The sequence below is a fragment of the Aedes aegypti genome, chromosome 3 (assembly GCF_002204515.2).
Source record: "Aedes aegypti strain LVP_AGWG chromosome 3, AaegL5.0 Primary Assembly, whole genome shotgun sequence".
In the NCBI taxonomy this organism is placed as follows: domain Eukaryota; kingdom Metazoa; phylum Arthropoda; class Insecta; order Diptera; family Culicidae; genus Aedes; species Aedes aegypti.
In genome coordinates this window covers 25,268,919-25,282,865 of record NC_035109.1, presented here as the reverse complement: position 1 = coordinate 25,282,865, position 13,947 = coordinate 25,268,919, and the positions used below count along the sequence as shown (strand labels likewise).

At 36.6% G+C, this 13,947-nt stretch overlaps 1 protein-coding gene across 4 annotated transcripts in view; it reads left to right on the top strand.

The window, feature by feature from the left end:
- The window catches only part of LOC23687721 (elongation factor 1-alpha), a 53,371-nt gene extending 39,424 nt beyond the window's left edge, over positions 1-13,947 (top strand). For 3 of the 4 annotated variants that reach the window (XM_021853582.1, XM_021853583.1, XM_021853584.1), the window contains exon 4: positions 12,102-13,865. In XM_021853582.1, coding sequence (XP_021709274.1) covers positions 12,102-12,461 — 360 coding nt within the window. In that variant the 3' untranslated portion in view covers positions 12,462-13,865. Of the gene's footprint in view, positions 1-12,101 lie in introns of all 4 variants that reach the window. The other variant, XM_011495023.2, reaches the window with a different exon arrangement.

The following is a 13,947-nucleotide window of genomic DNA, read 5'->3' as shown; positions in this document are numbered from 1 at the left end:
ATGAACTATCATCTGATAGAGTTTATACAAGACAATTTAGGACATTCTGGAAAAAATATAGAACATCTCAGATGATGCCTATTTAAAAAAAATCAAATTATCAGAAGGATCGATTGATATTCACCTTCTAGTGCTAAAAAGTTTTTCTCTCGAAAACTATACTGCCCATAACTGGATATTTGTAACATTCGACAAAAGTAGGCATTGAGTAAATGGAGTACCAAGTATGCATTTTATGGCAGTATGAGAGGAAACTAAAATTTATAAAAATTACCAGGAACTCAAAAGTGCTTATTTGAGGCTGATATTTTGTACAACTCTTATCGCATAATTCTGATAGAAATGTCATTGCTATTACATTACGAGGCTCATTCATAATCTCAATGTGACTGTTATGCGGTTATAATTACCATTGTGAAAAAAAAACTTGGTATTTTTTTCGAATTTTCTAGAACAATCTCACAGATTTCAGTAAGTTGATCAAAAGTATTTATCATTTGATGACTCTCCCCGGTATTAACTCCAATTTGTCAAAAATGTCGAATGTGACTGTTATGCAGTTATGGGCAGTATACGACACGTGTAAAAATGTACGTTTGCCAGCCTTCCGATACGTCATATACAGTAAACAGGTCAATATTTTTCCGATTTCGATTGTTTACTCGGTCCCTTTAATCTGCATAAAACTTTCCTCTCTTCATATCAATACCCAGACAACCAGAAGTCGCATAGCAGTATACGAACAAAGTCGTTTGTTTGTACAAACTGCATCACTCCCGCACCAAATGGTGGATCAAATCGTTTGATCGATGAGTTTCCTCGCATAAAACGCTATTTTCTGAGTCAATATGTACATTCAATTTCTTCCCGTATACTTGTACAAAGTAAGTCGGATCAATCCGTAGCAGCTGTCAAATAAATTTTGTTATCACAAATTAAGTCGCATAAGAGTACATACTAATTCGCAAGAAAATCTACACACTCGCATTGCATGTTATGTTTCATCATATAAAACATGCACGTATATCGCCTCCACTTTTGTACGTATAAGGCCTTTTCGCGACATCTTATACGTGAAATTTTGCACATATAAGCATCGCATAACGCAAAAGGTGATTTGGTTATTCGTACATTCTGGTTGTCTGGATATCTCTTTATCTAGATATTACCTTATCTCGATAGGTTATTTGTTAATGCCTGTCGTTCTTTCTTACCTGCGTGGAAAGACTATATTGTAGCTCAAACTATAATTTACACTAAAGTAGTTCAAAATTCAAAGTAACGCTATTCTGGAGGCAATGGTTATCCTTTGTTCAAGATTATCCTTTGATAATAATACCCCAAAGTATCTACAGTCAACTTTCCCTTACTCGATATTTCGTATCTCGATATCGAGTTAAAGAACCATTGTAAAAATTGGTTTTCGTGGCTACCTCGATTGTCCCTCGAATCGCAATTGCACTGATATTGTGTTCTGTAACATCTCCCTGACTCGATGGTCCCTTCAATATCGAGTTATGGAGAGTTGACTGTATATTCTGGTCTTAGCAATTACTGCTTCGTAGACGCACATCGCGGGTTCGAGTTTACATTTCGGAATATACTGTCGAATCAGGACCGCTATAGATTAGTCATTTTCCTGTTGAGTTGCTGGTGTCTGAGGTTGCTGACATCCACTAGTGCCCGAACAACTTGGGCCGCAACTTTGTAATTTCAAGACTTATGACATCTGAAGCACCAAGGGCCCATTAATAAATTGCATAACGCTAAAGGCATAGCCTAATAGCGTTGCCACCTATGTGAATCTTTGCGTAGATGAACCGACGCACTGGCTACATCGTCTACATCGCAATGACGAACTCCGCTTTCATTTCTTCATCTAGGTTTTTACATTGGTGACACACTTTCGTAAGACTTACTTTGACCTCGTTTCAAGAACCTGCTGTATCAGCTGTTTATCGCTGATATAGGTTTTTATAACTAGGGTCATACCCAGGGAGGGATTTACAAATGTGGGGGCCCGGGGCCATTGGCTAGTGGGGGCCTCTTTTTCAGAAAAACTTGTTCCTTCAGATTAGATTAGATATTACTAATGTTTTCATTATCAGAAGTCATGTTTAGGTGAAGGCGTGGTAAAATGAACACCTTAAGGAAAGCATCTTGTTTCTCTTTAATGAATGTTCGAATCATCTGAGCAGAATTTCAAATAGAGAAACTTAAAAGTAGATGGAGTACCGTGTACCTTTTAATTCCGCTCCTAAATGCTTATCTTTGACAGATACGCGTATTTCGACTACCACTTGCAGTCTTCTTCAGTGTCAGTTACTCGTATCCACTGAAGAAATCGTCGCATCTCTTTACCTTAAATACTAACACCAGATAAGTACCTACACAATCAATCTACCTAGGAATTTTTTTTCGACAGGAGTATAGCTGTCATGTCTTGGTCAAAAATTGAAAAGGGGGATAATAATCACAATACAAATCCCTAACCACATCCATCGTCATTTTTGCGTAACATCTCTTTGAGTCTCATTGAATTTGTTCGATTGGAACCACGTTTGACAATTCAATTGGAACCTTTGGGTTCAGAATCCGCGCTTCTCTATATAAACAAATTCTCTGGTACGTGGCACGAGAGCGTTCAAGAGAAGCAACTCTCACAGACTGCAACAGTATCGAGCCATAAGGCTGATTTATGTTTTGCATTAAATTGGTAACGACTTTCATATTTTCTGGTAAGACAGCCTTTAACAACCTAATTATAATCTATTGGATCATTGAACACCCCTTTGGCGGCAAACATAGCACAGAAAATAAAAAAAAAACATTCGCCTTTGTGTCTTGATCAGAATGAGAGTGGGTCAGCGAATGTTACAAGTGTTGACACACAGTGATCGGTGCCAAGCAGTGGGTGCACTTCTGTTGTTCAAATCCAAAGTTTGAAGCAGATTCATTGGAGTTTGAATTTTATACAGCTCCTTGAGTGGACCGTGGACATGATTTTTCAAGAAAATTAATATTTACGATCCATTTTTCACAAGCTATTTATGAATTTAAAGAGAGCTCAAGCCGCAATGGTATCTTCAGAGAAGTTGTTTTTATATACATATAGCATACCTGAGGTGAATAAAAATTTTCATTATATTCATACAAAGTGAATTAAAGTTAAAATTGTTCAAAAAACATATTATTTTTTATAAAAGTACCCTAAGACATTAGTAGCCCGCGAATGCCCGCGATGAGAATAAGTTCATTAGAAAGCTAAAAACAAGAGCTTTCAAGTAGGGTACAAATTATTTTGCGAAAACTTGCGATAGACCACTTTCTACGCGTTTGAAGGAGTAAGGAGTGCAATTCTAATTTAATAATAATAATCCTGTAATACGCTAGTAATTGCAATCGCAGTAGCCATGAATTGCATCCCTTTCCGAGAAGAAACGAAAAACTTGCTCCAATCTTCTTCTTCTTCTTTTTATTTCTAGTGTTACGTCCCAACTGGGACAAAGCCTGCTTTTAAGCAGGCAGATGTTATTATAACCACCTCCGCAGTTATTAACTAAGGACTGTCGTTGCCGATTGACCATTTTTGCATGTGTATATTGTCTGGCAAGTACGATGATACTTTATGCTCTGGCAAGTCGAGAAAATTTACTTTACCAAAAGACCCTCGACTGGTGAGATTCGAACCCACGATTCTCAGGTTAGTCTAGCTGAATAGCTGCGCGTTTACCGCTAGGATTCTCTGGACCCCTATATATGCAATATTTTGGTGTTATACCTGAGATAAACATTGTCTATACCTTTATTTGATACTAGTGGTCCCGGCAAACTTCGTCTTGCCATCAAGTAGGCTGTTGGAAAACGCTATGGATCGCCCCATGCACAATGACAGTTCCGTTAACGCTCGTTTTTTCCGACTTCCCCGCTGAATATCCTGGGATTGTTATACACACAAACACGTCGGAACACATGACGAACAAAACGGAAACATAATCATTCATATCGGTTGACCCGTTTGGAAGCCATTTCGTGACATACAAACACCACTCCATTTTTATTTATATAGATTATTAGGATATTGAACCACCTTGAATTTAAAATTGAGCTGTTACTAAATAGAATAACACAAATTATCTCGGCTTATTAAGATGGTTGAACGAAACTATTTCCTTCGACATGCAGCCTCCAGATAAAATGAAACAAATTGAGAAAAAAAAACATTCCCTACGTGGACTTGCTTTAGCTGTTAAAACAAGTATGATAACATACTGAAGCTGAAGACATGACAATCATGCTGAAACTGATTAAATGGATGATACTTGCATAAAGGCAGGGTTAGATCTGAGATATTTATGGAGAAATGTGTATGAAATTTTCACATTTTTATTTCAGACGTCACATGAATTTCAACATATATTTTTGAGTGGTTTTTTCCAATCACGAGTTCATCGTAGTTTTTTTACAAATTTGAAAAATTGGCGCATTTAATTAATAAGGTGGCCATTAAGACGAGATGAACATATTTACTTATGATGGTTTTTGTGTAGTGCTTCCATATCTTTGGATGAATAATATATTTGTCAAAAATTGCGTTTTAGTCTAGTTGTTTTTACTATTGGAGTTGTGCATGGAAAAATTACTCAAAAATATATGTTGAAATTCAAGTAATGCCTGGCATGCTGTGAAAATTTCATTTCAATCCGTTAATAAATAACTGCGAACCAGCCTGCCTAAGTTGACCATTTTGTAAGGAAGATTGGAAAAGTTGAAAATGTATCGTGTAATAGTTCAATATGGCATAAAATATGTCACATATATGATTTCAGCTATTTTAAAGAGAGTTTGAGGTTTTGTCCGACATTTGTTCTAGATCGAACCACTGTGGGGTGGTGTGTGTCTGTCTTGTTTTCGTTCATGGCTCGTTATTTTTCACGTTAATTTTTCCAAAGCCTGCTTTGGAATTTACGTATGAGCCTATGCATGCCGTATAACGTTTGACTTTTACTGTGCGCTCTGTTTTCAAGTTTCCCGTGAGAGAGAGCGAGACAGCACCAACACACGGCGCACAGTAGAAGTCAAAAGAACAAAGGAATTTATGGCACGTACAAAGGCTCATTGTCGGCAGTCTAAGCCAATACCGAGTTTCTTTTGTAATTTCTTTTTTTTTCAAATTACATGTTTGTCTGTTTACATTTAAGCGCTGATCAATACTTCATCAATTCACACCGATAGACATGTTAAAAGCCTTTTGGAAACGTTTTTTTATAACGCTTCGAACATCCCATGTGCGTGTAACTATTGTCGGCAAATCTCTTCGGAAGCTCCAAATCAGTCGCATTTTGAGGCGTTTCCATTTGAATTGATGACATCTCTGACGAAATTGTTTGATCAGTCTCGAAAATCTCGTCAGCAGGAAGCTGACAATACAATGAATCTGAATCTGTATCATCTGAATGATTTTATTGATGTGTTTTGATGGAAAATTACTGTGTATTTGGCGTTTGAAGTTTGGTTGACGATAATAGTCGAATGGTGCCGAAGCCGTAAATTACCCTACGTTTTTAATACATTTACATGCTAACACAAAATAGAAAAATAATTTCGAAATTATTGCTTCTTACTGAGATAGGCAAACTGAAATTTTTCGGAGATGTTATTTCTGAGTCATTAGTCATGCTAAAGACGTTTTCTCCCTAAAATCTAAAACAAGATGAATCTAAATTTCCTATTATGATCTGAAATAACTTACATGTCAGTGACTGAAAATATAAATTATACGATTCAAATCCAAATCCATGGAACTTTTCCTGCCGTCATAAAACACGAAAAACAGCTCTCGACGACCATTCAACACATTTATTTGTTTTTTTTTTTTCAAAGTTTGTACGGATGATTTTCGGACACCCTGTATGCACTTAGAAACTTTCTATGAATTCGGTAATATGTTACAGAACATACTTCACACAATATTGTTACTGAGAATTGGCCTTTGGTTCAACAAGGCAGAGCAGGCCTGGTCTAACGTCACAAACGAGGTTGACACCTTGTCTCCTATCCGAACACTTGATTTCGAACCATCCGGCACTTAATCAGCCTCATTAGTTTCGCTGGAAAACCATGTTTAGACTGATCTGCTGCTACTCATTTCTCTTTATCGAATCGTACGCTGCCCTAAAATCAACAGCAGACGATGAGTAGCTTGTAGCCAGTATTCATCTGAAAGATCATTCGCAAAGTGAACATTAGTTTTGCTGTTGATAGGCTCTCACGAAAACCAGTCTGGTATTCGCCGAGAAAGAACTCCTCAAGCCTGCTCAGGACGCGCGGAAGTGTTTAATACGTCGTATTTATCAAAAGATTTCCTCTGTAATTGGCGCACACCAATCTATGTCCTTCTAGGGTGCACGACGTTAGGCATAAGGACGTTAGGCATAATGGATGTTTGGCATAATGGACATTAGGCATAATGGACGATAGGCATAATTTTCAAAATTAAAATTGAAATTGTTTGTGTGAAAAATGAGCTGACTTTTTTGGTAATTGTGGAGGGCTTCAAATATCAAAAGTGTGTCCTTTGAAATGCGATTTCAGTCATCCCATAATTGTGAATCCTTTGATGTCAATTTCTAGGACAAGTTCGGTTCTAAGTTGATCCAGGATCCTTGGCCATGAAGTATAATCGTGCTCATGTATCGTGCACAAATAAGAATGCTAAATGGCCATTTTGGCAAAGCAAACTTTTGGTTAATAACTGTGGAAGTGCTCCTCGAACACTGAGCTAAGAACTTGGGTTCGGGCGTAATGCTAAGAATAAGAACGACGTTGTAACTGCTGCTCATCTTTTGAGTTTGTTTATACACATATTATTGGCTAATTTTTCATCAGAGATTATCCCTTCCTTAAATTGAAGGCTGTTCTTCATAGTTATACTGACGACAACATTATTGGAGTTTTTGCTGCTAATGTTTTAATCAGCAATTTTTTCTTCTTTTATTATTAACTGTTCTTTCGAGACATACTTATTCAGTAACTAATGTCATTATTCCTCTTAATATTCCCAACATACATTTTCCCTTCTTTGAATCATAGGCTATTCTTTATACTTATACGGTCAATTTATTGACTGGAAGAAAGAGGCCTTCTTCCAATAATATGTTGTTTTGTGGATTCTTGCTATTCTTATAGTTACTGGAATTGTAAATGCAACTATTTCAATCAAAAAATGCATGCCATGCTATATGCTGAGTACTGTGCTATGTTTAATTTGAGCTTGACTGTTAAATTGACTTTGAAATCAAATTTTACTTTTAAAATTCGATGAATTTCAAATGTTTTCAAAATGTTTCGGCAATGCTCACATATGTGGCTGATCAAAATTGTTTGAAAATCATCGAAAATTGTTGGCAGAAGAGGGAACTGTTTCACTACATTGAATCGATGAGAAGACTCGAAGTGAGAATTTAACGCTTTTTTTGCGTCACACTACCAGAATATTATTGTCGAAGAGAATGCCACCTATCATAACATGAATTTTTGACTTGACTCTAGATTGTTGTCTTCACGAAAATCATTTGTATTATAAGTACTAACAATTATATGGAAGAATTCATTTCTTTAAAATCAACGTAACTATGTAAGAGATATATAACAAAAAATGTTATATACTCTCCAAACTAAACATCATAGAATTTAATAACACTTGCACATCGCAAATATAAATCGATACTTACAATAATGGACTGAACCGGACTTCAGAATGATAACAATGATCATGACAACAATCTTCTTGCATATCTTGCGATAATGGATTCATTGTCAAATTTCATAACACCGAAAATAGTTATTTATAACCAATCAATTAACCTCGTGAAGCTTTTTGTATGAATTTTTCACTATTTTTTATGATCTGTTACATATTAAGAACGGTTGTGGTACTTTTCCCCGAATGTCGTTTCCCCGAACGCCAGTTCCCTGAATGCCAGATTCCCGAATACCCCGGTTCCCCGAAAAGTATTTGGCACTCACAATTGTCATATTTTTATACATTTTAAGGTGGTGAGCAAACTGATTATCTGAAATGCACCCTTCTTTGTTTGATAGGCGGTTCTTTCGAGTTTCACCGATCTCGGTATTTTTGGCAATATGCAATATTCGCCAAATATCTTTTTGGTGAAACGGGTCATTCGGGGAAACGATATTCGGGGAAAGTAGCCCAATCGCTACCCCGAAAAATCGATATGAGATGAGTTTTGAATGGCACACACGCAAGTTATTTTATGGCAAAAGTCCATTATGCCTAAGGGGCCGTCCATAAATGACGTAGCATTTTTTCACTGATTTTTTACACTCACCACCCCCCCCCCCCTCGTAGCATTTCGTCACAAATGCTGGCACTCCCCTCTGGAAAATACGTACACGGGAAAAAAAAACTGTGGTAAAAATTACAATTTTAGCTGACTACGCCCATTCTTGAAACTACCATGCAATTTCAGACCAATTTACTATGTTTACGGTACATTACACCACATTACTAGTACATTTGACAGAAATAATTAACAACAATCTGATTTCGACTACAGTTGCGTGTAGCATATCAAGCACCCCCCCCTAATGGGGCTCTGCACGGTTTTGATTTTGTATGGGATTTTGACGTTTACTGGCCTTGTTGTTTACTAATTTCATGAAGGAGTGAAAGAGATGGCATGATTTTTGTGCAGAGCCCCATATTTTTTTTATTTGTTTTTCTTAGTGACTGGGTTGAAACAAACTATTGGAATTGAGAAGTTCAATACAAAGTTTGATATTAATTACTGACTGAAATGTAAGGATAATCTAATCTAACAGTTTGATATACAGAAGCGATCAAAAGTAATTTGGAAAAGTTTTAAATAAACATTTTTCTTGGTTTTGGTTTCCAGTTTCATATAGGTTAAATTATATTACTTTTGCTGTTCTTACTATAAAAAATGTGAAATTTTTTTTGATTGGATTGATGAAGCTCGTTACTGTCGAGTTAGAGTCCAATATATTTTAAAATATATTGAATAAAAATTTCGTTATATTACAGGATTGTTTTTTAAATTATTTGTTTTTTAGGAAATAGATTTCAATGAAGATGATCAAGAAAATATATTAATTTGAAAAGAATCATCGTTAATATTATCCAATTTCAAATCATTTTAGCAAACAGTGGTCAGATACATAAAAGATTACACTTGAAATATTTGGAATGTTTAGAAAACTTTAGCGATTATTATACAAAAAACAATAATCTCTATTTATACTTCAGTTGAATTTCATTATCGTTGCCATACTGGAATAATCTTACACAACCTATAATTAAACAGTTAAATAATAAAAATTCTTCAAATTACCGAGTTATTAAGAAAATTTAATGATAGGGCAATTTTGATAACATTCGAATCTATTACCCTCATCAATATTCAGGCTATTCCAGCAAGAGCATTGATATATTAAAACAAATGATGAGTTGATTTGGTGGAGATCTCCTGCAATATTGAAGACATAATTCACGGTATAAATATCTTTATGATATTTGCCAAGAATAACATGTTCTATTTTCTTGAAGAAATAAAGGCTCAACAGAAAATATGGATAATACTAAAACGGCTGACCTTATGTCATGTTAACAAATGGCAAAAAAATGTACTCCAAGTAGTTAGTGCATTGATTTTTAAACAATTTATTAAACTTTTATTTTGTTTATTTATAAATTTATTAATCATAATTTTATAACCCAAGTTTATAAGTGAAAAAAAGAAGTTTGAAAAAAAAATAATTGTACATATGCATTTTTTTTCAGCGCCTTTCTTTTTACGAACTGGATTCAAAATGCTACGTCCACTAGCTAGGACCCCTCCCTCCTCCTCGTCACACTTCGTCACAAATTCTTAAATACCCCCCTCCCTCCTAAAAAGCTACGTCATTTATGGACGACCCCTAACTTATTTTATGCCTAACATCCATTATGCCTAATGTCTTTATGCTTAACGTCCATTATGCCTAACATATTTATGCCTAACGTCCTTATGTCTAACGTCTTTATGCCTAATGGGGTATACTCGTCCTTCTATGTGGATTGCACGTATAAGGCCATCCAATCAATCGGTGAGCATTTCTTCATGCTCTCATATCTTCATAAGTACTTCTCTGTAGGGGAAGGCGGGGCAGTATGGTCATACGGGGTGAAACGGGTCACCTTCCATTTGAGCTTAAAAAACAGTTTTTCACCTCGATAACCTTAGGACCTCATAAAGTATGCTTCAATTAGCCACCAACGTGAAAACCACGCGAAAATATGATTTTGTACTTCATATATCGATAAAAATCTGAAACGTTGATGCTACTACGAAAATCTTATAAGATTTTGGATGTAAAAATAAGCTTTGCATAAAGTTTTGTTTATTGTTTTCAATTTTTTTCACAGCAGTTCGTTCTTTCATTATTTAATGGCATTATGTGCACGAAATTGTATAGATTCTAAAATAAATTTTCAATAAAACATAATTTATATGAAACATCTGGGAACGGGGCAATATGGTCATAGCCGGTCAAAGCTATCTTATCACAAAAATAATCAAAAATGGCATGTAATTTTTGCAGTTTCATTGCAATATTGTCGTTGCACGTGATTTTAATTAAAACTAGAATTTTTAATTGGTTCAACTTATTTGAATGATAATGTTTGAAAACTGAAGCTCTTAGAACCATGATTTTTTGAACGGTCAGCAAAACATACCTTTTCATGATTCAAAACAGACTTCAACCCAGTTTTTGTACTTAACTCTATCATGTATAGTGCCTTTCTTCTAAATTAAGCCTTACGAACGGTTTTCCATTTAAAATAATAGGACTTAGTATGGTGGCTCATATTGCCCCGTAGGAGGGACCATTTCGCCCCGTATAGTGTAGAGTCACACACAAAATAGTGTTTTTCAAAAATGTTCCCAACAAAATTCTAAGTAATTTTTTTACCAAAATACAATTGTGGTATGAAAGGAAATACTTCAAACTACAAATTAAGCTTATGAATCGATTAAATTGTATTTTGTTTCTATGCATTTCAAGAACTTTTGCTTAGGTGGACCATACTGCCCCTATTGACCCTACGTCAGATATTGGGTGCAAAGATTAACAGTACAATGTTCGTTTGATTTTGGAACGGTTCGATTCAGACAACATTCATTTTAACACCGCGCGAACGGTTTTCCAAAATTTTATTAGCATGCCAATTATAATCAACAATTTCTACAATTTAATCAAAACTAAAATTTAAGTATGACTTTGCAAATTAATTCACAACAAATTGTGCTACCGAAAAGACCGTTCGTTTTTGGCAACATTATCTTTTTGGACGTGTTGCCAAAATTGAACAGATGCTGTACCTAAATTCGGCGGGCATTTCTTCGTCCTTCAAACACTCGATGGACCGATTGATAAAGCTCCACATTTTCGTGCTTAAGAAGCATGATAAGGATCTTGTTCTTCCCAGAAGCCTTTATAATTTTTCAGTTCGCATTTTCTACGTCTTTTATGAGACGGGGTTGGGGTCTACTTTACATGAAGAAGTTCATGGGTTCAAACCCCAGGCCCTTCCTTGTACTTTGTAGTTGTATCTATAACTTCCTTCTATCTTCCACTCTTAATGTATCACACTTAGTATATTCGTTCATAGCAATCGCTAGAACCAGAAACGGATAAGGAACCGTTTTTACGCTTCCATTCTTCCATAATTATATCATGCCTTCACTTACGCCTGTTACATAAGCAGTCTGCTAACCTCTCTGCCAACCCCAACTCATACACTCCCGCATGAACTGGTGCAGATGCAGTCGCACGTGGCAGGCGCCATTGTTGCCAAAAAATAGAAGATCTTCTCTTCACTTCACCTCTTTCTCACCTGCCTAAGTATAGTTAAGTAGGAATAATCCAATTTTATTAAAATGTATCTCAGTTAACTTTATCAGATGGATGCTTTTCAAGAAATGGTTATGGACCTGAAATCGTCGAATCAAAATCGAAGATACAATCTGAACCATCTTGCTGATGTATTCCCTTTTCTCCACCGCTTTTTGCAGGTCATTGTCCTGAACCACCCGGGCCAGATCGCCAACGGTTACACCCCGGTGCTGGATTGCCACACCGCCCACATTGCGTGCAAGTTCGCCGAGATCAAGGAGAAGTGCGACCGTCGTTCCGGCAAGGTCACCGAAGAGAATCCCAAATCCATCAAGTCCGGCGATGCGGCCATCGTCAACCTGGTGCCAAGCAAGCCACTGTGCGTCGAAAGTTTCCAGGAGTTCCCACCGTTGGGACGTTTCGCCGTACGTGACATGCGTCAGACCGTGGCCGTCGGTGTCATCAAATCGGTGAACTTCAAAGAAGCCACCGGGGGTAAAGTAACCAAAGCCGCCGAGAAGGCCCAGAAGAAGAAATAACTAGAGACACAGGAACACCGGAATACAGTAGTAGCGGTAGCCAACAGCACTGCTAGCAGCAACAACAACAGCAACAGCATCACTAATTTTACCACTACTACTACAAAAAATAAACCAAACCAATTCTCAACATTATTATTATTGAATAATGATGCCCGAATGTGGACTTTTATTGACTGTGCAGTCCGGTCGGCGGTTGCCTTCAATAGAAATCATCCATTATTATTAAATAATAATTTAAGAAATAATATTAATCGTAAACTACAACTTAATAGTAATCGTAATAATTTAAAGAAAAACACTGACAAAAAAATTCAGGCCGGCTGGTGCATAGAGGATTTTATTGGTAACTACTTTGCGAACACAACCACAGCAGAAACAGGAACACGTTCATCATCACCACCATTACCATCATCCACCCTATTGTCTTGCTTCAATCAGCTGACTTCAATGTCGGTCCTCGCCTCCAACAGCAGCATCAGCAGCAATGATCACTATCCATCTCCATCGTCAGCATCATCTGCTAAGAAGACTAATTTATTTTACCACCATAGAAAGGCATTTCGAAGGAAAGAAGACAGCGGCACCATTGTCGCCAACATTACCATTGCGATCTTATCCGTTGAGTATCTTCTTCTCTCCATCATTTCCAACGCTCTCAAGATCCTCACTCTCATCACCACCATCACCACCACCACTACTACTTCTAGTTTAGTTGGTTCTACTAATTTCGCGACCGCTTGGTCATGATACGATCGTTTAATACCAAAGATTTTGGAATGATTTTTAACGTTTAAGTCTCACTTTACTATGTTTAGGCGTATTAGTTCTATGTAGTGTTTAACAAAAGACATCATCTACTCTATGTTCCACTGAGTGATCATTTGCTGATGAGAAACCCAAAGAACAGAGAGAGAGAACTGAATAAAGAGTGATCCATCACACGGAGAGACGGACAAGGAAATTGGCTGATTGTTTTTTGCAAACTATACCGATTTGTGATATCTGACTTTTTTTTATTTCCGATAAGAACTCATGTTTTACCCAATGATTTTCAAACTGAGATGAATCTGAAGCATAAAAGACATCCGTTCCCCTCTTGCATTCGCAAAAACTTCACAAAAGAGAAAAAGATCATGTGCTGCGTTAGATGTGGCTTTGCGAACTCGGTGTCTCTCTGGATTCCACGCACATTTTATGCCCAGTGTTTAGTGTAGTGTGCAATGTGCCATTCTGGACTGCCAGTTTCAGAACCTGGTACGAATTCCTTCATCATTCACGCTCGCATCACACAATACAGACACAAAAATACACTCACACACATACGAACGAACGGAGGGGTGGAATTTCATGACAAAAAAAAATCAGAACCATTCGCATATGGATGTAGCAATGTGCAAGCAAGCATACTAAATGGAGAAAAAACAGTAATACTGATAAAACTGGGAAAAATTGCCAATAAAAATCAAGACAAGGCTTGAAAAAG